Source organism: Pseudophryne corroboree, chromosome 5 (assembly GCF_028390025.1).
Source record: "Pseudophryne corroboree isolate aPseCor3 chromosome 5, aPseCor3.hap2, whole genome shotgun sequence".
NCBI classification, from domain to species: domain Eukaryota; kingdom Metazoa; phylum Chordata; class Amphibia; order Anura; family Myobatrachidae; genus Pseudophryne; species Pseudophryne corroboree.
This window is the reverse complement of record NC_086448.1, coordinates 776006062-776029112: the sequence shown is the minus strand read 5'-3', so window position 1 is coordinate 776029112 and position 23051 is coordinate 776006062. Positions and strand designations below refer to the sequence as shown.

The window sequence follows — 23051 nt, the reverse complement described above, 5'->3', positions numbered from 1 at the left end:
GCTCTCATGCAACCTCAGGTGACATGTTCCTTAACTGGGAGAGAGAACAGCCGGACACAAAAATTTAGATGGGCCATCAAATGTTTTTGAACTTTTTGGGGTGTCCCACAGACTCCCAGAAGAGTAGATCATCCTCCCGCATCCCGCATATTTCCTAGTGAAATGGGTGGGGGGGTGCACAGTGACTGCCAGTCTATTGCCTGTGATGAGAATCAGCCATCCCCACACCCTACAGTCAGTGCCGGTTTAACAATAGGTCAGAAGGGCCAGTCACCCAGAAGCCACCCAAACACACTAGGGGGCCCCCAAATAAAGCTGCATCACCAGCGTGGGGGCACAGTGTGTTTAACACATTTTTGGTATACTTGTAATAACATCACCACCTGCATATCAAATTGACAATTTTATTAGTAGGGATCCCCACAAACCTTAATCCATCACTGCCCATAGAAGACAGAAGCTTAAAAATAAAAAAAAATCTACCACCAGCATAATCCTAGTCTTATTAGACAAATAAATTATGTATTTTCCTTCAGTAGTGGGGAGGGGCCAAAGTATGGGGTCAGGTGGCTCTCCCCATCTGAGGCCAGCTCTCCCTGTCTGAGGCCAACTCTTCCCGTCTGAGGCCAGCTCTCCCTGTCTGAGGCCAACTCTTCCCGTCTGAGGCCAGCTCTCCCTGTCTGAGGCCAGCTCTCCCCGTCTGAGGCCAGCTCTCCCCGTCTGAGGCCAGCTCTCCCCGTCTGAGGCCAGCTCTCCCTGTCTGAGGTCACCGCACCCCATCTGAGGCCAGCTCTCCCCATTTAAGGCCAGCTCTTCCCGTCTAAGGCCAGCTCTCCCCGTCTGAGGCCAGCTCTACCCGTCTGAGGTCACTGCACGCCACCTGAGGCCAGCTCTCCATATCTGAGGCCAACTCTACCCGCCTGAGGCCAGGATAGCTCTCCCCGCCGGGCCCCTCCTAACGTGTTTTGTTGCTTGGTGATGCACAATTTTACCCCTGGTTTAAATCCATCCTCAGTTGTGCTGGTTAATGGAGGGGGCAGTTGCCAAATATACCACTCTTATTCATATATGACATCATTATTATTACCAGGTGCTGGATTGGAAAAGGACCCGGAAAATACATTGATTATATTTACCAAGGACCAGTCATCCTGGTGCTTCTTGTAAGTAGCATTTTACCTCTTTCTCCTGTGACCTCAGCTGTGTCTGCAGAAAGTACAGATGGTGGGCCTGATTCAGAGATGGGCACTAAGGACCTAATGCAGACCTGATGGCTAGGGTGCGTTTTTTGCATCCCTGCGATTAGGTAGTCGCCACCTACAAGGGGAGGGTATTAGCTGTGTGCAGGGGTGCGATCGCATGTGTTGCAGAACTGCAGAAACATAAATTTGTGCAGATTCTGCCCAGCCCAAGACTTACTCATCCGCTGCGATGATCGGGGCCGGAGCTGACGTCAGAATCCCTCCCTCCAAACGCCTGGTACCTCCTGCGTTGTTCCGGACACTCCCAGAAAACGGTCAGTTGCCACCCACAAATGCCCTCTTCCTGTCAATCTACATGCGATCACCGGTGCGTTCGGATTTTTCGCACCATCCTGTCGCTGACTGGCGCTCCCCGTTGCTGCGGTCCGTCACACCTGTGCATTGTGATGCATACACATGCGCAGTTCAGACCTGATTGCAGCCTATGAGAAAACTCACAGCAGCGATCAGGGCTGAATTACTCCCTAAATCCGCTGCAGCGGCGAATATGTACTGTGCGAGAATATGCAAATGCCGCAGCCCTCTGGCCTAGTAGTGAGACGGCCATCTTGGTCAGATCAGTTGATTATCGGAGTTCTGAGTGGCCCTAATGTATGGTTGCATCATAGCATGGCCACAGGATGAGACACGCCCCTAAAGCCACCACAACATGTCTGCAGTTTTTACCTCCACTCCATGTAATTGCCCCCAAACAGTCCCTGACTGTCAGTCACTTTGCAAATAGATCCTCTCTGCGACTGTCATCACACGACCATTGCAGCACATGCGCAGTCGGCCCGATAACGGCTCAACTGCGTACAAATCGGATTTATGTCCAACTCTGGATCAGACCCGGTTACATTTAGCACTGTGAACACACATACACAACACACACACAGGCCGCACACACATAAAAAACACATGCACAATGGACACACATACAACACACACACACACACACACACACACACACACACACACACACACACACACACAGCAGTAGAGAGTCTGGCTGGGCACAGGTATTTTTCAGGGGGTGTGGCCTAATCACAGGAGGTGTGGTCATGCACCCTTAGAAAAAAAATACTGATAAAAATTGTATTTTAAATGCCTCCATGGCTACACTGCAGCCCAGCGCACAGCAGCTTGCGCTGGGCTGAGGATAAGAGCTGCAGCTGCTGCTGCCATGTAAGGGGGCCTGGGGCCCCCACTGGACCCTCACTGGGCCCCTCCATCAGACCTGGGCCCGGGTAATTTGTACCCTCCACCCCGCTCTCTCGACACCACTGCACGCACGCATGCACACGCACACACACACACACAGCACATACATACACAGCGGACACACACACATACACAGCACACAGCAGACACATAGGACACACAAACAGCACACACATACACAGCGCATGCACACACATACACAGCACACGCATAAACACACAGGGCACACACAGAGATTTTTAGTACAGACTCATTGTTGCAGACAAATAGCACATTTGCACTACTGAACTGTGTTTAATGTTTTATTTAGTACATGTGGGATAAGTACTAATGTACAGTACTTTGAAAAACAGAAGTACTTGCCTTAAGGTATATTAGCACATTACTACACTGACCCGTATAACATCACCCCGCTCTCCCCCCCCCCCCCCCCCATCTCACTCACATCTCCCTCGCTGTGGGGCGGCTGTCGGGTGCACGCCTTAGCTTCCACCGTACATGCATTGCCGAGACAGACCTTCTACAATTATATCCATTCTTCAACCACTGCTTTATCAGCGCTGACCCTGGGCCTGACTCAGGGAGGTACGCTGTGCAGCTGCAAGTGGGATTTTAGATGCAGCGCCAGTGGCGCACCCAGGGCGGGTTTCCGAGTACCAATGCTGCATGAGTATTGTTAATGGCTGTCTAGCGTCCTCTGCAGCCTGCTCTCTTACTGGTGGCACTTGTAAGTGCTTCATAAAAGTTTACTTTATTTTAATTATAGTAAATATATATCCATGTGCAATTTGTGCATACATATAATTATACACATGTATATACATACATATAAACACACACATGATATATATACATGCGTATATATACTTGTACTGTATGTATATATATATATATATATATATATAAAATTATCCTTTATTTATATGGCGCCACAAGGGTTCCGCAGCGCCCAATTACAGAGTACATAAATAATCAAACAGGAAAACAGCAACTTACAGTTGATGACAGTATAGGACAAGTACAGGGTAAATAAACATAGTTACATCAGCAGATGACACTGGAATAAGTATCAGGTGGCAGAATACTGCTGGAGTTGATGCAGTTGAAGATTATTAAAGTAAGACAAAGGATAAGCACATGAGGGAAGAGGGCCCTGCTCGTGAGAGCTTACATTCTAAAGGGGAGGGGTAGACAGACAGGGGTGAGACAGATGGGGTACATAGAGAGCGTAGAACAGAGGGTTAGGATGAGATTTGGCTGGGTTTGGTGAAGAAGTGGGTCTTGAGAGCCTGTTTGAAGTTTTGTAGAGAGTTGGAGAGTCTGAGGGGGAGAGGTAGGGAATTCCAGAGAATTGGAGCAGCACGTGAAAAATCTTGGAGGTAGGAGTGGGAGGAAGTAATCAGTAGGCAGGAGAATCGGCGTGCATTAGCAGAGCGAAGAGGACGGGTGGGAGTGTAAAGGGAGATAAGGTCAGAGATGTAGATGGGAGAGGAGTGGGTGAGGGCTTTGTAAGCGAGTGTGAGAAGCTTGAAATGGATATATATATGCATGTTTAATATGCTATGTGTATATTATATTTATATATATATATATATATATATATATATATATAGAGGTGTATATACGGTATATATGTGTACATATATATATATATATATATATATATATATATATACACAGACACACTAGTTTTACGGACCCAGAATGTACTGGGTCACCTCAGTCCCCGCCCCTGTGCTTGGCTCCACCCAGTTCTGGAAACCCCCCCATGAAAATCCTGCGTTTGCCACTGAGCGCAACTGCAGATATCAGCAAGTGACGCTGCCGCCCAGAAACAAAAAGAGACGCCCACCGGAGCTACCGCAACTCATTCACAATTGCAGACACATTCGCAGCCTATACACAAGAACAAGGAACATCAGGCTTAAGGGTAAACCTATGGCTGCGCAGACTGGACCCGGCAGTAGTCACGCAGGCGCCATGTTTATGTACATTAAGGCTCACAGCTGATGTCAGGTACACACCCCAAAAACTGCCATGACACGCCTGCGTTTTAACAACCACTCCCGGCTAACACCGTGTTACCACCCCCAAATGGTAACTTCCTGTCAATCACTTTGCGGAGGAATCCTCATTGCAGCGGCACCTTGACGCATGCGCAATGCGAACGCAGCACATGGGCAGTCTGCCGATAATCGCTGAGTTCTGCGGAACAGCGGCTTTGCATATTTCTCTGAATCAGGACCAAAATTGTGCACATAATATTGAATCTCCATCTATTGTTGGATAACCTTTTTAATAAACACTGTTGTGGGATATATTTATTTGTAACTATTTATAAAACTTTACAAGATTTATTTTTACAAAGTATCGATTTGTATCACATGCAATAATGACATGTAGGCGCTAATTTGATATTTGCAATACTGTCCACTACAGCACTGAATACAGTGACGATGCAGCTGGTATGGTATATGAGTGCTTGTACACAGTATACGGAATGTGTTTCAGCTACTATTCTGGTTTTAGAGTAAAATCAATACACGTTCCAGCTTCAGGTTTGCAGCCAGTGTTTTGTGACATTATTTATCTATTGACGTCTTGCTGGGAGCGCTTCTATGTTCTTAGTGAAAGCTTTGTTCTAGAAATTAATTTTTGAGAAACTTCCTGACATTTTCACACTACAGTTTGGCACCTTCACAACGTTTGGTGCAAGGCTAAAGTGGTGCTGATTCATTGGTGCACGTAGTCAGTAGCGGATCTTGCTACGGGCACGCAGGATTTTTGCCCAGGGCGCCTCCGCCGCGGCAAGATCCGCTACTGGTGGTGCCCCCAGTGCTGTGCGGTGCGCGATGAAGTCATCGCGCACCCGCACTGCATTGTGGGAGCGGCACATAGACACTAGAGGTCTTGATTGACCTCTAGTGTCTATGCCAGGCTTTTTCAACCAGTGTGCCGTGGCACACTAGTGTGCCGCGACCAGTTACAAGGTGTGCCGCGGAGCCAGAGCAGCTTCCTGCACCTTCAGAGTGAACTGTTGGCCCGGGCTCTTCTTAGAGGATCATTCATGCTCCGGCTGTGACCTGTGCCTTGATGATGTGGTGATGTGATATCATAGGTCACGGCCGCTGCATCTCACCACCCAGTCAACTCACCCACCTGCATACACATCTTCCAGTTCCCGCTTGCATCCACAGCTTTCCTTGCCCACCCACATCCACACCTGCCCAACCGCCCGCTGCTCAGTATTCGCAGCAATCCACTATAAACAACCCTCGCCACTGAGGGACAGGGAGGAGGACAGCTGACTGGTAGGGGCTAATATTTGTTATGATATCTCTCCTGTGGGGAGCAATAGGATTTATGGATTTATAGGGGGAACAATGATTCATGTGGGGAGAAATGTGGTTGATTTATGTGTGAGCAAAATGATTTATGTGGGTAGCAATAGGATTTATGTAAGGAGCAACATGATTTATGTGGGGAACAATGTGATTGTTTTTTCTGTGTAGGCCGATGTATGTGTGGATTTTTTATTACTGTTAAGGCCAATGTGTGTTTTTTTTTTTGTTTTTTTTCTGTGGGGAACGGATGGTGTGCCTTGGCAATTTTAAAATAGTGTTCGGTGTGCCGGGAGTAAAAAAAGGTTGAAAATCACTGGTCTATGCGGTGCTATGGGAGAGACGTCATGACGTCTCTCCCATAGATCAGAGGAGCGGCGGCGGCGGTCGGACACAGAGGTCAGCAGCGGTCGGAAATCAGGAGCCGGGATGGTGAGTATTCTTTTTTTTTTTGTAAGCGGCACAAACTAGGGGGCACAACTCTACTGGGGGCACAAACTAGGGGGCACAACTCTACTGGAGGCACAAACTAGGGGGCACAACAACTCTACTGGGGGCAATACAACTGGGGGCATAACTGACCATGCCCCTTCATGAAGCCACGCCCCTATTTTCCGCCCGGGGAGCCACAAGGGCTAGATCCGGCCCTGCACACAGTCCTGGTTCTGTATCAGCGGATCTCAAGCCTAATTCTGACCAGATCGCTGTGCTGCAAACTACACTGTCCTGCCATCAGATAGTCGCCGCCCAGGGAGAGTGAAAATTCGCCCCATGCAAGTGTGCGATTGCATGTGTACGCTGTGCGCAAATTCCCCTCAGTCAGCGGACAGCTGCAAAACCGTTCACATTACACTCACCATTGAATGTTTTTCCCAGTCTGTGCAGTGTGTGCAGTGTGTACAGTGTGTGTGCAGCCCAGGACTTACTCCTCCAGTGCGAAGAAATCAGGATGATCGGGGCCGGAGCTGACGTCACACACCCTCCCTGAAAACGCTTGGGCATGCCTGCGTTTTTCCAGACACTCCCAGAAAACGGCCAGTTACCACCCACAAACCTCCTCTTCCTGTCAATCACCTTGTGAACAGCCAAGCGATCTAAATTTTCTCACCATCCTGTTGCTGTTTGGCGATGCACGTGCGCATTGCGGTGCATATGGATGCGCAGTAGTTCGATAATCGTCCGCTTTGCGAAAACGCACAGTAGTGATCATGTCTGAATCGGGCCATATGCAAAATACACAGGTGTCATCTTAAACAAACATTCACCCACTGTCAGCTTCTCACATCTGCTGTCTGCATCCGAATAGGCAACACTGGATTAGCACTGCACAGAAGACTGTAACAGTGGGACATCTGACCAACCCTCTGATTGGCCAGGATGTCAGATTTCGCTCAGCTGCCGAAGACCGTAAATCTGTATCTGAAAACACAGACCATGGCTTCAGCACGGCCCCAAGCAACAGTCCCTTTCTCCCACAAACACCTGCAGCTTGTCTGCTAATCTGAAGTGTACAACGCACTGCGATCAGGGTTGCAGCAACGTCACAGCACATGCGCACTGTGGCCCCAATGCATGCACAGTCCTGAAAGCATAGATCATTTGCAACCGAATCGGGGCTGCGTCCCAGGCTGAATCAGGCCCAGTGTCAGAATGAGGGGCAAAATGTCATATGCTAGATACATACCTCCCAACAGTCCCGATTTTGGCGGGACAGTCCCATTTTTCTTGGACTGTCCTGTTGTCCCACGTGCAGGTCGCAGTGTACCGTGGTGGGGAGGGGGGGCCAGTTTGGAGATTCTCTCACCCGCTGCAGAGCGTCAATACACTGTAAGAGAGGGAGAGGTGGCATGGCCAGCAGCTCACAGAGCACTGGTCATGCCCCTGCATCGGCAAAAATGGGGGCGTGGCCCGTGATAGTGGCACTTCACATGAGACCACGCCTCCTAGCCACAATGCCACACACCCTCATTCCGAGCACACTCTTTTGGCGCCTGTGTCCCGCTTCCCAACTTTAGAAAGTTGGAAGGTATGTAGATACATCGCATCGTTCCTCCAACTGCAATACTGAACGTGCTGCTATTTGTTACATAAACAGATGCGGCGTATTGATGCCACTGGGGGAGTGGTTATGCCTCTATTATGCATGCAACAAATTTATAAAGTAGTGACAACGCTAGAAATACATCACTAGGAATAATAATAATAATAATTATTATTATATTTATAGTACTAACAGTGATAATAATAGTAGTAATGACAATAATAGTATTAGTATTAGTAGTAGTTATAATAATAGCCAGAAAATATACAAGACAGGTGCAGGATTAACATGTAGAACCAGTAATATAACAACAGGTGTAGAAATAACTACAATCGGAGGACCTGGTGCTAAAGCACTACAGATGTCAGACACAGTACAGCCATGTTTTAGTTCAGCGCATGCATCTAAGTCGCACATGTACGTGTCTCGCTTGCTGCATCTGTCATGTGCGGCCACTGCTGCTCGGCCACTGCCCAGCAAATTAGATGCCGCTGCGGAATAATTACAGTCAGAACGGTAATAAAACAGGTGCAGGAATAATGACAGAACGAGAATAAAACAGGTGCAGGAATAATGACAGAACAGGAATAAAACAGGTGCAGGAATAATGAAAGAACGGGAATAAAACAAGGGCAGGAATAATGACAGAACGGGAATAAAACAGGAGCAGGAATAATGACAGAATGGGAATAAAACAGGTGCAGGAATAATGACAGAACGGGAAGAAAACAGGTGCAGGAATAATGACAGAACGAGAATAAAACAGTTGCAGGAATAATGATAGAACGGGAATAAAACACGAGCAGGAATAATGACAGAACGGGAATAAAACAGGAGCAGAAATAAATGACAGAACGGGAAGAAAACACGAGCAGGAATAATGACAGAATGGGAATAAAACAGGTGCAGGAATAATGACAGAACGGGAATAAAACAGGAGCAGGAATAATGACAGAACGGGAAGAAAACAGGTGCAGGAATAATGACAGAACGAGAATAAAACAGTTGCAGGAATAATGACAGAACGGGAATAAAACACGAGCAGGAATAATGACAGAACGGGAATAAAACAGGAGCAGAAATAAATGACAGAACGGGAATAAAACAGGAGCAGAAATAATGACAGAATGGGAATAAAACAGGTGCAGGAATAATGACAGAACGGGAATAAAACAGGAGCAGGAATAATGACAGAACGGGAATAAAACAGGAGCAGGAATAATGACAGAACGGAAATAAAACAGGTGCAGGAATAATGACAGAACGGGAATAAAACAGGAGCAGGAATAATGACAGAACGGAAATAAAACAGGTGCAGGAATAATGACAGAAAAGTAATAAAACAGGTGCAGGAATAATGACAGAACGGTTATAAAACAAGTGCAAAAATATTGACAGAACGGTAATAAAACAGGCGCAGGAATAATGTCAGAATAGGAATAATGTCAGAATGGGAATAAAACAGGCGCAAGAATAATGATAGAACGAGAATAAAACAGGAGCAGGAATAATGACAGAACGGGAATAAAACAGGTACATGAATAATGACAGAACAGGAATAAAACAGGTGCAGGAATAATGAAAGAACGGGAATAAAACAGGTGCAGGAATAATGACAGAACGGGAATAAAACAGGAGCAGGAATAATGACAGAACGGGAACAAAACAGGAACAGGAATAATGACAGAAGAACGGGAATAAAACAGGTGCAGGGATAATGACAGAAGAACAGGAATAAAACAGGTGCAGGAATACTGACAGAGTAATGGTAATAAAACAGGTGCAGGAATAATGACAAAACGATTATAAAACAGGTGCAGGAACAATGACAGAACGAGAATAAAACAGTTGCAGGAATAATCAGAACGGTTATAAAACAGGTGCGGAATAATGACAGAACGGTTATAAAACAGGTGCAGGAATAATGACAGAACGGGAATAAAACAAGTGCAGGAATAATGACAGAACGGTTATAAAACAGGTGCAGGAATAATGACAGAACGGTTATAAAACAGGTGCAGGAATAATGACAGAACGGGAATAAAACAGGTGCAGGAATAATGACAGAATGGGAATAAAACAGGTGCAGAAATAATGACAGAACGGTAATAAAACAGGAGCAGGAATAATGACAGAACGAGAATAAAACAGGTGCAGGAATAATGACAGAATGGGAATAAAACAGATGCAGGAATAATGACAGAAGAACGGGAATAAAACAGGTGCAGGAATAATGACAGAATGGGAATAAAACAGATGCAGGAATAATGAAAGAAGAACGGGAATAAAACAGGTGCAGGAATAATGACAGAATGGTTATAAAACAGGTGCAGGAATAATGACAGAACGGGAATAAAACAGGTGCAGGAATAATGACAGAACGGGAATAAAACAGGTGCAGAAATAATGACAGAACGGTAATAAAACAGGAGCAGGAATAATGACAGAATGAGAATAAAACAGCTGCAGGAATAATGACAGAATGGGAATAAATAAGAATTTACTCACCGGTAATTCTATTTCTCGTAGTCCGTAGTGGATGCTGGGGACTCCGTCAGGACCATGGGGATAGCGGCTCCGCAGGAGACAGGGCACAAAATGTAAAAGTTTGACCACTAGGTGGTGTGTACTGGCTCCTCCCCCTATGACCCTCCTCCAAGCCTCAGTTAGGATACTGTGCCCGGACGAGCGTACACAATAAGGAAGGATTTTGAATCCCGGGTAAGACTCATACCAGCCACACCAATCACACCGTACAACTTGTGATCTGAACCCAGTTAACAGTATGATAACGTAGGAGCCTCTGAAAAGATGGCTCACAACAATAAACAACCCGATTTTTTTGTAACAATAACTATGTACAAGTATTGCAGACAATCCGCACTTGGGATGGGCGCCCAGCATCCACTACGGACTACGAGAAATAGAATTACCGGTGAGTAAATTCTTATTTTCTCTGACGTCCTAGTGGATGCTGGGGACTCCGTCAGGACCATGGGGATTATACCAAAGCTCCCAAACGGGCGGGAGAGTGCGGATGACTCTGCAGCACCGAATGAGAGAACTCCAGGTCCTCCTTAGCCAGGGTATCAAATTTGTAGAATTTTACAAACGTGTTCTCCCCTGACCACGTAGCTGCTCGGCAGAGTTGTAATGCCGAGACCCCTCGGGCAGCCGCCCAAGATGAGCCCACCTTCCTTGTGGAGTGGGCATTGACAGATTTAGGCTGTGGCAGGCCTGCCACAGAATGTGCCAGTTGAATTGTGCTACAAATCGAACGAGCAATCGTCTGCTTAGAAGCAGGAGCACCCAGCTTGTTGGGTGCATACAGTATAAACAGCGAGTCAGATTTTCTGACTCCAGCCGTCCTTGAAATATATATTTTCAATGCTCTGACAACGTCCAGCAACTTGGAATCCTCCAAATCGCTAGTAGCCGCAGGCACCACAATAGGCTGGTTCAGGTGAAACGCTGGTACCACCTTAGGCAGAAAATGAGGACGCGTCCTCAATTCTGCCCTGTCCGAATGGAAAATCAGATATGGGCTTTTATACGATAAAGCCGCCAATTCCGACACTCTCCTGGCTGAAGCCAGGGCCAGTAGCATGGTTACTTTCCATGTAAGATATTTCAAATCCACCGATTTGAGTGGCTCAAACCAATGGGATTTGAGAAAATCCAAAACTACATTAAGATCCCACGGTGCCACTGGGGGCACAACCGGGGGCTGTATATGTAGTACTCCTTTTACAAAAGTCTGGACTTCAGGAACTGAAGCCAATTCTTTCTGGAAGAAAATCGACAGGGCCGAAATTTGAACCTTAATGGACCCTAATTTGAGGCCCATAGATAATCCTGTTTGCAGGAAATGTAGGAATCGACCCAGTTGAAATTCCTCTGTCGGGGCCTTCCTGGCCTCACACCATGCAACATATTTTCTCCAAATGCGGTGATAATGTTGTGCAGTCACCTCCTTCCTGGCTTTGACCAGGGTAGGGATGACCTCTTCCGGAATGCCTTTTTCCCTTAGGATCCGGCGTTCAACCGCCATGCCGTCAAACGCAGCCGTGGTAAGTCTTGGAATAGACACGGTCCCTGCTGAAGCAGATCCCTTCTTAGAGGTAGAGGCCACGGATCTTCCGTGAGCATCTCCTGAAGTTCCGGGTACCAAGTCCTTCTTGGCCAGTCCGGAGCCACTAGTATCGTTCTTACTCCCCTTTGCCGTATAATTCTCAGTACCTTGGGTATGAGAGGCAGAGGAGGAAACACATACACTGACTGGTACACCCATGGTGTTACCAGAGCGTCCACAGCTATTGCCTGAGGGTCTCTTGACCTGGCGCAATACCTGTCCAGTTTGTTGTTGAGGCGGGACGCCATCATGTCCACCATTGGTCTTTCCCAATGGACTACAATCATGTGGAAGACTTCTGGATGAAGTCCCCACTCTCCCGGGTGAAGATCGTGTCTGCTGAGGAAGTCTGCTTCCCAGTTGTCCACTCCCGGGATGAACACTGCTCACAGTGCTATCACATGATTTTCCGCCCAGCGAAGAATCCTTGCAGCCTCTGCCATTGCCCTCCTGCTTCTTGTGCCGCCCTGTCTGTTTACGTGGGCGACTGCCGTGATGTTGTCCGACTGGATCAACACCGGCTGACCCTGAAGCAGAGGGTTTGCCAGGCTTAGAGCATTGTAGATTGCTCTTAGTTCCAGTATATTTATGTGAAGAGACATTTCCAGGCTTGACCACACGCCCTGGAAGTTTCTTCCCTGTGTGACCGCTCCCCAGCCTCTCAGGCTGGCATCCGTGGTCACTAGGACCCAGTTCTGTATGCCGAATCTGCGGCCCTCTAACAGATGAGCACTCTGCAACCACCATAGCAGAGAGACCCTTTTTTCCAGGACTCTTGTGCATTGATGCACAGACACTGTCCCTGGTTTTAGGAGGTTCCTGACGAGTTCGGATAACTCCCTGGCTTTCTCCTCCGGAAGAAATACCTTTTTCTGAACAGTGTCCAGAATCATCCCTAGGAACAGCAGACGTGTCGTCGGGATCAGTTGGGATTTTGGAAAATTCAGAATCCACCCGTGCTGTTGGAGCACTACTTGAGTTAGTGCTACTCCGACCTCCAGCTGTTCTCTGGATCTTGCCCTTATAAGGAGATCGTCCAAGTAAGGGATAATTAATACGCCTTCTCTTCGAAGAAGGATCATCATTTCGGCCATTACCTTGGTAAAGACCCTGGGTGCCGTGGACAATCCAAACGGCAGCGTCTGAAACTGATAATGACAGTTTTGTACCACGAACCTGAGGTACCCTTGGTGCGAAGGGCAAATTGGGACATGAAGGTAAGCATCCTTGATGTCCAAGGACACCATAAAATCCCCTTCTTCCAGATTCGCTATCACTGCTCTGAGTGACTCCATCTTGAACTTGAATTTTTGTATGTACAGGTTCAGAGATTTCAGATTTAGAATAGGTCTTACCGAGCCGTCCGGCTTCGGTACCACAAATAGCGTGGAGTAATACCCCTTTCCCTGTTGTAGAAGGGGTACCTTGATTATCACCTGCTGAGAATACAGCTTGTGAATGGCTTCCAATACCGTCACCCTGTCTGAGGGAGACGTTGGCAAAGCAGATTTTAGGAAGCGGCGAGGGGGAGACTTCTCGAATTCCAACCTGTAACCCTGAGATACTACCTGCAGGATCCAGGGGTCCACCTGCGAGTGAGCCCACTGTGCGCTGAAATTCTTGAGGCGACCCCCCACCGCCCCTGAGTCCGCTTGTAAGGTCCCAGCGTCATGCTGAGGCCTTTGCAGAAGCCGGGGAGGACTTCTGCTCCTGGGAAGGGGCTGCTTGCTGCAGTCTCTTACCCTTTCCTTTGCCTCGGGGCAAATATGAATGTCCTTTTGCTCGCTTGTTCTTATAGGAACGAAAGGACTGCGGCTGAAAAGACTGCGTCTTTTTCTGCTGGGAGGGGACTTGAGGTAAAAAGGTGGACTTCCCGGCTGTTGCCGTGGCTACCAAATCCGATAGACCGACTCCAAATAATTCCTCCCCTTTATACGGCAATACTTCCATATGCCGTTTGGAATCCGCATCGCCTGACCACTGTCGTGTCCATAGACTTCTTCTGGCAGATATGGACATCGCACTTACTCTTGATGCCAGAGTGCAGATATCCCTCTGTGCATCTCGCATATAAAGGAATGCATCCTTTAATTGCTCTATAGTCAATAAAATACTGTCCCTATCCAAGGTATCAATATTTTCAGTCAGCGAATCCGACCAAGCCACCCCAGCACTGCACATCCAGGCTGAGGCGATTGCTGGTCGCAGTATAACACCGGTATGTGTGTATATACTTTTTAGAGTATTTTCCAGCCTCCTATCAGCTGGATCCTTGAGGGCGGCCGTATCAGGAGACGGTAACGCCACTTGTTTGGATAAACGTGTGAGCGCCTTGTCCACCCTAGGGGGTGTTTCCCAGCGCGCCCTAACCTCTGGCGGGAAAGGGTATAACGCCAATAACTTCTTTGAAATTAGCAGTTTTTTATCAGGGGTAACCCACGCTTCATCACACACGTCATTCAATTCCTCTGATTCAGGAAAAACTACAGGTAGTTTTTTCAGACCCCACATAATACCCCTTTTTGTGGTACTTGCAGTATCAGAGATATGCAAAGCCTCCTTCATTGCCGTGATCATATAACGTGTGGCCCTACTGGAAAATACGTTAGTTTCTTCACCGTCGACACTAGATTCGGTGTCCGTGTCTGGGTCTGTGTCGACCGACTGAGGCAAAGGGCGTTTTACAGCCCCTGACGGTGTTTGAGACGCCTGTACAGGTACTAACTGGTTTGCCGGTCGTCTCATGTCGTCAACCGACTTTTGCAGCGTGCTGACATTATCACGTAATTCCATAAACAAAGCCATCCATTCCGGTGTCGACGCCCTAGGGGGTGACATCACCGTTACCGGCAATTGCTCCGCCTCCACACCAACATCGTCCTCATACATGTCGACACACACGTACCGACACACAGCAGACACACAGGGAATGCTCTGATAGAAGACAGGACCCCACTAGCCCTTTGGGGAGACAGAGGGAGAGTTTGCCAGCACACACCAAAGCGCTATAATTATATAGGAACAACCTTATATAAGTGTTGTTTCCTTATAGCTGCTTAAATATATATAATATCGCCAAAAAATGCCCCCCCTCTCTGTTTTTTACCCTGTTTCTGTAGTGCAGTGCAGGGGAGAGCCTGGGAGCCTTCCTAGCAGCGGAGCTGTGTAGGAAAATGGCGCTGTGTGCTGAGGAGATAGGCCCCGCCCCCTATTCCGGCGGGCTCTTCTCCCGGTTTTTCTGAGACCTGGCAGGGGTGAAATACATCCATATAGCCTCATGGACTATATGTGATGTATTCTTTTTAGCCAGAAAGGTATTAACATTGCTGCCCAGGGCGCCCCCCCCAGCGCCCTGCACCCTCAGTGACCGCCGGTGTGAAGTGTGCCTGAGCGCAATGGCGCACAGCTGCAGTGCTGTGCGCTACCTCAAGAAGACTGAAAAGCCTTCAGCCGCCGGTTTCTGGACCTCTTCTTACTTCGGCATCTGCAAGGGGGTCGGCGGCGCGGCTCCGGTGACCCATCCAGGCTGTACCTGTGATCGTCCCTCTGGAGCTTGTGTCCAGTAGCCTAAGAAGCAAATCCATCCTGCACGCAGGTGAGTTCACTTCTTCTCCCCTAGGTCCCTCGTTGCAGTGAGCCTGTTGCCAGCAGGACTCACTGAAAATAATAAAACTATCAAAACTTTTACTCTAAGCAGCTCTTTATGAGAGCCACCTAGATTGCACCCTGCTCGGACGGGCACAAAAACCTAACTGAGGCTTGGAGGAGGGTCATAGGGGGAGGAGCCAGTACACACCACCTAGTGGTCAAACTTTTAAATTTTGTGCCCTGTCTCCTGCGGAGCCGCTATCCCCATGGTCCTGACGGAGTCCCCAGCATCCACTAGGACGTCAGAGAAAAACAGATGCAGGAATAATGACAGAAGCACGGGAATAAAACAGGTGCCGGAATAATGACTGAAGAACAGGAATAAAACAGGTGCAGGAATACTGACAGAACGGTTATAAAACAGGTTCAGGAATAATGACAGAACGATAATAAAACAGTTGCAGGAATAATGACAGGACGGTTAAAAAACAGGTGCAGGAATAATGACAGAACGGTTATAAAACAGGTGCAGGAATAATGACAGAACGGGAATAAAACAGGTGCAGGAATAATGACAGAACGGGAATAAAACAGGAGCAGGAATAATGACAGAACGGGAATAAAACAGGTGCAGGAATAATGACAGAACGGGAATAAAACAGGAGCAGGAATAATGACAGAACGGGAATAAAACAGTAACAGGAATAATGACAGAAGAACGGGAATAAAACAGGTGCAGGAATAATGACAGAAGAACAGGAATAAAACAGGTGCAGGAATACTGACAGAGTAATGGTAATAAAACAGGTGCAGGAATAATGACAAAACGATTATAAAACAGGTGCAGGAATAATGACAGAACGATAATAAAAAAGTTGCAGGAATAATGACAGAACGGTTATAAAACAGGTGCAGGAATAATGACAGAACGGTTATAAAACAGGTGCAGGAATAATGACAGAACGGGAATAAAACAGGTGCAGGAATAATGACAAAACGGTTATAAAACAGGTGCAGGAATAATGACAGAACGAGAATAAAACAGGTGCAGGAATAATGGCAGAATGGTTATAAAACAGGTGCAGGAATAATGACAGAGCGGGAATAAAACAGGTGCAGGAATAATGACAGAATGGGAATAAAACAGGAGCAGGAATAATGACAGAACGAGAATAAAACAGGTGCAGGAATAATGACAGAATGGGAATAAAACAGATGCAGGAATAATGACAGAAGAACGGGAATAAAACAGGTGCAGGAATAATGACAGAACGGTTATAAAACAGGTGCAGGAATAATGACAGAACAGGAATAAAACAGGAGCAGGAATAATGACAGAACGGGAATAAAACAGGTGCAGAAATAATGACAGAACGGTAATAAAACAGGAGCAGGAATAATGACAGAACGAGAATAAAACAGCTGCAGGAATAATGACAGAATGGGAATCAAACAGATGTAGGAATAATGACAGAAGAACGGGAATAAAACAGGTGCAGGAATAATGACAGAAGAACAGGAATAAAACAGGTGCAGGAATACTGACAGAGTAACGGTAATAAAACAGGTGCAGGAATAATGACATAACGGTTATAAAACAGGTTCAGGAATAATGACAGAACAATAATAAAACAGTTGCAGGAATAATGACAGAACGGTTATAAAACAGGTGCAGGAATAATGACAGAACGGTTATAAAACAGGTGCAGGAATAATGACAGAACGGTTATAAAACAGGTGCAGGAATAATGACAGAACGGTTATAAAACAGGTGCAGGAATAATGACAGAACAGGAATAAAACAGGTGCAGGAATAATGACAGAACGGGAATAAAACAGGAGCAGGAATAATGACAGAACGGGAATAAAACAGGTGCAGGAATAATGACAGAACGGGAATTAAACAGGAGCAGGAATAATGACAGAACGGGAATTAAACAGGAGCAGGAATAATGAAAGAACGAGAATAAAACAGGAGCATGAATAATGAAAGAACGGGAATAAAACAGGAGCAGGAATAATTATAGAATAGGAATAAAACAGGAGCAGGTATAATGAAAGAACAGGAATAAAATAGGTGCAGAAATAATGACAGAACGGGAATGAAACAGGTGCAGGAATAATGGCAGAACGGTTATAAAACAGGTGCAGGAATAATGACAGAGCGGGAATAAAACAGGTGCAGGAATAATGACAGAATGGGAATAAAACAGGAGCAGGAATAATGACAGAACGAGAATAAAACAGGAGCAGGAATAATGACAGAACGAGAATAAAACAGGTGCAGGAATAATGACAGAATGGGAATAAAACAGATGCAGGAATAATGACAGAAGAACGGGAATAAAACAGGTGCAGGAATAATGACAGAACGGTTATAAAACAGGTGCAGGAATAATGACAGAACGGGAATAAAACAGGTGCAGGAATAATGACAGAACGGGAATAAAACAGGTGCAGAAATAATGACAGAACGGTAATAAAACAGGAGCAGGAATAAGGACAGAACGAGAATAAAACAGCTGCAGGAATAATGACAGAATGGAAATAAAACAGATGTAGGAATAATGACAGAAGAACGGGAATAAAACAGGTGCAGGAATAATGACAGAAGAACAGGAATAAAACAGGTGCAGGAATACTGACAGAGTAACGGTAATAAAACAGGTGCAGGAATAATGACATAACGGTTATAAAACAGGTTCAGGAATAATGACAGAACAATAATAAAACAGTTGCAGGAATAATGACAGAACGGTTATAAAACAGGTGCAGGAATAATGACAGAACGGTTATAAAACAGGTGCAGGAATAATGACAGAACGGTTATAAAATAGGTGCAGGAATAATGACAGAACAGGAATAAAACAGGAGCAGGAATAATGACAGAACGGGAATAAAACAGGTGCAGGAATAATGACAGAACGGGAATAAAACAGGAGCAGGAATAATGACAGAACGGGAATTAAACAGGAGCAGGAATAATGAAAGAACGAGAATAAAACAGGAGCATGAATAATGAAAGAACGGGAATAAAACAGGAGCAGGAATAATTATAGAATAGGAATAAAACAGGAGCAGGTATAATGAAAGAACAGGAATAAAATAGGTGCAGAAATAATGACAGAACGGGAATAAAACAGGTGCAGGAATAATGATAGAACGGGAATGAAACAGGTGCAGGAATAATGATAGAACGGGAATAAAACAGGTGCAGGAATAATGACAGAACGGGAATAAAACAGGTGCAGGAATAATGACAGAACGGGAATAAAACAGGTGCAGGAATAATGACAGAACGGAAATAAAATAGGAGCAGGAATAACGACAGAGCGGGAATAAAACAGAACAAAAAAACAGTACAGGACAGGTAAAGAAGGATTTTAGGATGGAACTGTAAGACTTCTATGATGGTTTAGTGGAACTATACATAGTGGACAGAAGGCCTAATTTAGTTCTGATCGCTGGGCAGCATTTTTTGCTGCCTTGCGATTAGATAGTCGCCGCATACAGGGGGAGTGTATTTTCGCTGTGCAAGTGTGTGATCACATGTGTAACAGAGCTGCACAAACTGATTTTGTGCAGTCTCTGCGCAGCCCAGGACTTACTCAGCCGCTGTGATCCCATCAGCCTGTTCGGGACCGGATTTGACGTCAAGACACCCTCCTTTCAAACGCTTGGACACGCCTGCGTTTTTCCACACACTTTCTAAAACGATCAGTTGCTATCCACAAACGCCCTCTTCCTGTCAATCTCCTTTCGAACGCTGACCGGCAATCCCCTTTGCTGCCGTCCGTCGCGCCTGCGCATTGCGGTGCATACGCATGCGCAATTCAGATCTGATTGCCTGCTGTGCGAAAACGCACACCAGCGATCAGATCTGAATGACCCCCAGTATCTTGCAGCAACAGAGCTCTTTGGACACGGATTTGTTTGCAACATTTCTCCCCAGGGGATGTAGTTATGTGGCCGGCGGTCAGGAGACCACCAGTCACAATACCACCCCCTACACCCCGCCCCCTTAGAATCCAGACAGTCGGCATGCCGACTAGCAGGGACTATTCCCACTCGTGGGTGTCCGGCCATCTCGATGCCCGGATCCCAGCATCGAGTCACGTATACCCAACCCCTCCCCAGCACAACGTTCCTTGACCCCATGCATATACTTTACCTGCAGCGATGCCGGACGCAATCAGGACATTTCGGGGGTAATTCTGAGTTGATCGCAGCAGCAAGTTTGTTAGCAATTGGGCAAAACCATGTGCACTACAGGGGGGGCAGATATAACATTTGCAGAGAGAGTTAGATTTGGGTGGGTTATTTTGTTTCTGTGCATGGTAAATACTGGCTGCTTTATTTTTACACTGCAATTTAGATTTCAGTTTGAATACACCCCACCCAAATCTAACTCTCTCTGCACATGTTATATCTGCCTCCCCTGCAGTGCACATGGTTTTGCCCAACTGCTAACAAATTTGCTGCTGCGATCAACTCACAATTAGGCCCTTCATCTTGTCACTCAGAGATTTGCTGTGTTTATTACCCAGGAACCAGCGACCTTGTATGTTTTACATAAGATTAATACATTCCCAAAGATTAAATTTATTTCAGTAAATAGGAGAATGTTTTCTCCACTCACCTTTATTGATGGAGCTTATTTTTCAGCATTAAATCAAATGAAATGCCTTGTATGTCCTTGAGGGTAAACATCTCCGCAGTTATACAACACACCATACCGTACTCTGCCCAGCAGACGCTACTGGAAAATATATTCTCCGAGTACCATTTTCCGGGCACTGCTGTCCTGATGAATAAAACAAGATGAAATAGATTATAAATCAGGAATTTATTTTATAACTATGAGGTATGTTACTTGGGCCTGAGGAAATTAATTGCAATTGATTACTTTTTCAGCAAAACTATAAAAACACTTTTTTTTTTTCATTTTTTTTTTCAAAGGGTAATTTACATACATTGCGGGCCTGGAGTGTGATATCTCCTGCGTTACTTGATTGTTCAGTGGATCTGACAATTTATACAAAAGTAGGTGAAATTCTTAATTTTCACCTGTTTTTGTAGAAATTGATTATGAATAGACCCCATACGGTGCTAACCAATCAGCTCCTGACTGCCATGTTACAGGCTGTAGGCCAGATGTATTAAGCCTTAAAAAGTGATAATGTGGGGGGCGTGGCCTGGAGTCTGAACGGAGTGGCAGCACGAACAGGGAGCTCCACTGTAGCTGTGGAGGTATTACCACCGTGCCTCTCCCCTCGTGCTTTGTACTCCTAGACTCGGCCCCTGTAGCTGTGTGAACCCCTCTCCGAGGTGGACTAGTGCCGCGGAATCGGAGAGCCGGTTTACTGGCTCCTGCGGGTTGTGGCCTGTCCACCACCCGGAAGCCGGGGCCTCGATTTAGGACCGGCGCTGCCGGCCGCTCAAAGTGCCTGCCCGTGGAGCGCCTACCGGGGACCCTCGTCCTGAAGCCTGCGCCGGGACCACCTCCCTTGGACCGCTGTGATCGGCGGTGCTGCGGGGGGACTAGGACACCGGCCGAACGTGGGCGCGGGGAGTCCGAAGTCCCGGCGGCGGCCATCTTAAGCCTCGGGAGCCGCGAGAGACGCACGGTCCGGGTGGTGCTTCATCCTGCCGAGGTGAGCTGTCCTCCTGCCCAGCGGTGATCATCCCCCCACTGCAGCCTTGTGCTTCCTCCCTGCGGGCGGCTGCCGCCGGGGGCCCTGATTGGAGCTCCGGGGGGAGCGCAATCCCGTCCCTCCTGCGTCCCTGTCCTGGGGCTGGTTCATGGTCTCCCCTGGGCCTCCATTATCCCTACAGGCTCCGGCCTCTCCCGGTCCCCGTGAGGGCCTTTACTGCTGCCGAGTCCGGACGCCCCTTCCCCTGCTGCTTGGTTCTAGTACAGCCCCGGTCACTGGTTGGTCCGAGTCCGGGTCTCATTCCCGCAGTTCCTGGACGGGGGTGGATCTCCGGAGTGCCCTGTCTCCTGCAGCCTCTGTCTGTCTGACTCCCTTCCGGGACCACGTGGACCCTCCTCTCTGCCGAAGCTCCCCGGCCCTGTCCCACCCACACTGCTGGGCTGACCACGTCATGATACTTCTCTAGAGCCCCCGCCTTACCCCCCCTGGTCCTGAGCCTTACTGCTGGAGCGCCTTCTCTTCCTCCCTCCCTGCTGCCCACCCCCTTTCTCATATGTTCACGATGCCCAGTGGTGGCAAAAAATCACAAGGGTCTGATCTTACACCATTCCTTACTAAAAAGAGCACCCCGGCCAAGAACAGGCCCGATGCTCCTGAACTCCCCCATGGTCCCTCCGACTCCGAGCCTGAAGACGATGATCTCACACCCCTTACCCGCAGGGACTTTCTCTCCCTCCTTAAGGAGATGCGGGATGTTAAAACCTCTGTCCAGGCTCTCCACTCCCTGAAATCTGATATTGCCGACATTGGCTCCAGAACGGATCAACTTGAGCGGCGAGTGGAGGAGGTGGTGTCGTTCCAACAATCGGTCGAGACCGACTTCCATCAACTCCGCCAAGATGTTGCCAAATTGCGGGAGGAGCATGAGGACCAGGACAATAGGGCGAGGAGAAATAACCTGAGGATTCGGGGTATTCCTGAGGAGGTTGAAGCGGCCCATCTTGATCTTTACCTTAAGCGCTTCTTTGCCCACCTATCACCTGACACCCCTGAAGACCATCTTCTCCTGGACCGAGCGCATCGAGCCCTCCGACCTCGCTCCCAAGACTCTTCCCAGCCCAGAGATGTCATTCTCCGACTGCACTACTTCACTGCGAAAGAGGCCGTTATGAGAGAAGCCCGGCGACTGGGGTCTGTGACTTTCCAGAATGTCTCCCTGCAGATCTTCCAGGACTTATCCCCGCTCACTCTGGCCAAACGTAGGGACTTTAAGCCCATCACTTCCCTGCTCTCCCAACATAATGATAAATACCGCTGGGGTTTCCCTTTCCGTATCCTGGTTTGGCACCAAGGGAAGCTGCTCACGGCCAGAAACCTACCCGAGGCTCAAACGCTGCTCTCCAAGCTGGGTATCCACACCGCTGAACAGGATCTTTCTGCTCAACGCCTGCCACTGCGGACACAGCGGAATTCACCTCAGCCTCCCCGATCAGAGTGGTTCACGGTCCCAGCTTCTACGGCCTCTCCGGCTCCACCTCCAGTTCCCTGATGGACTTCTAGCTCTCTGATTTGATGCCTTCTCTTTATATTTGTGTCGACCTTTCCTGGTCGTACTCCCCTAGCCGGGGAGCTGTTTCACTTTAGATCTCCCACATCCTGATTTCCCGACCCCTTAGTCGGATCTCGACTGTTCTGTTGTTACCCCTTGTTAAAATGTGATAATCTGTTTTTTCTACCCCCTGCTTTTCCCTTTCTTTCTGGAGCTGGCGCTCCATCTGTTCTCTGTTCCTGCTTTCTCTCCAGCTTTTTCCCTCAGGTCTCTCCAGGGGA

General features: G+C 47.5%; 1 protein-coding gene across 2 annotated transcripts in view; it reads left to right on the top strand.

Moving 5' to 3' along the window:
• Positions 1 to 23051, top strand: part of CRHR2 (corticotropin releasing hormone receptor 2) — a 306717-nt gene that overhangs the window by 230200 nt on the left and 53466 nt on the right. For both annotated transcript variants that reach the window (XM_063924323.1, XM_063924324.1), the window contains one exon: positions 1091 to 1163. In XM_063924323.1, coding sequence (XP_063780393.1) covers positions 1091 to 1163 — 73 coding nt within the window. The remainder of the gene's footprint in view (positions 1 to 1090; positions 1164 to 23051) is intronic.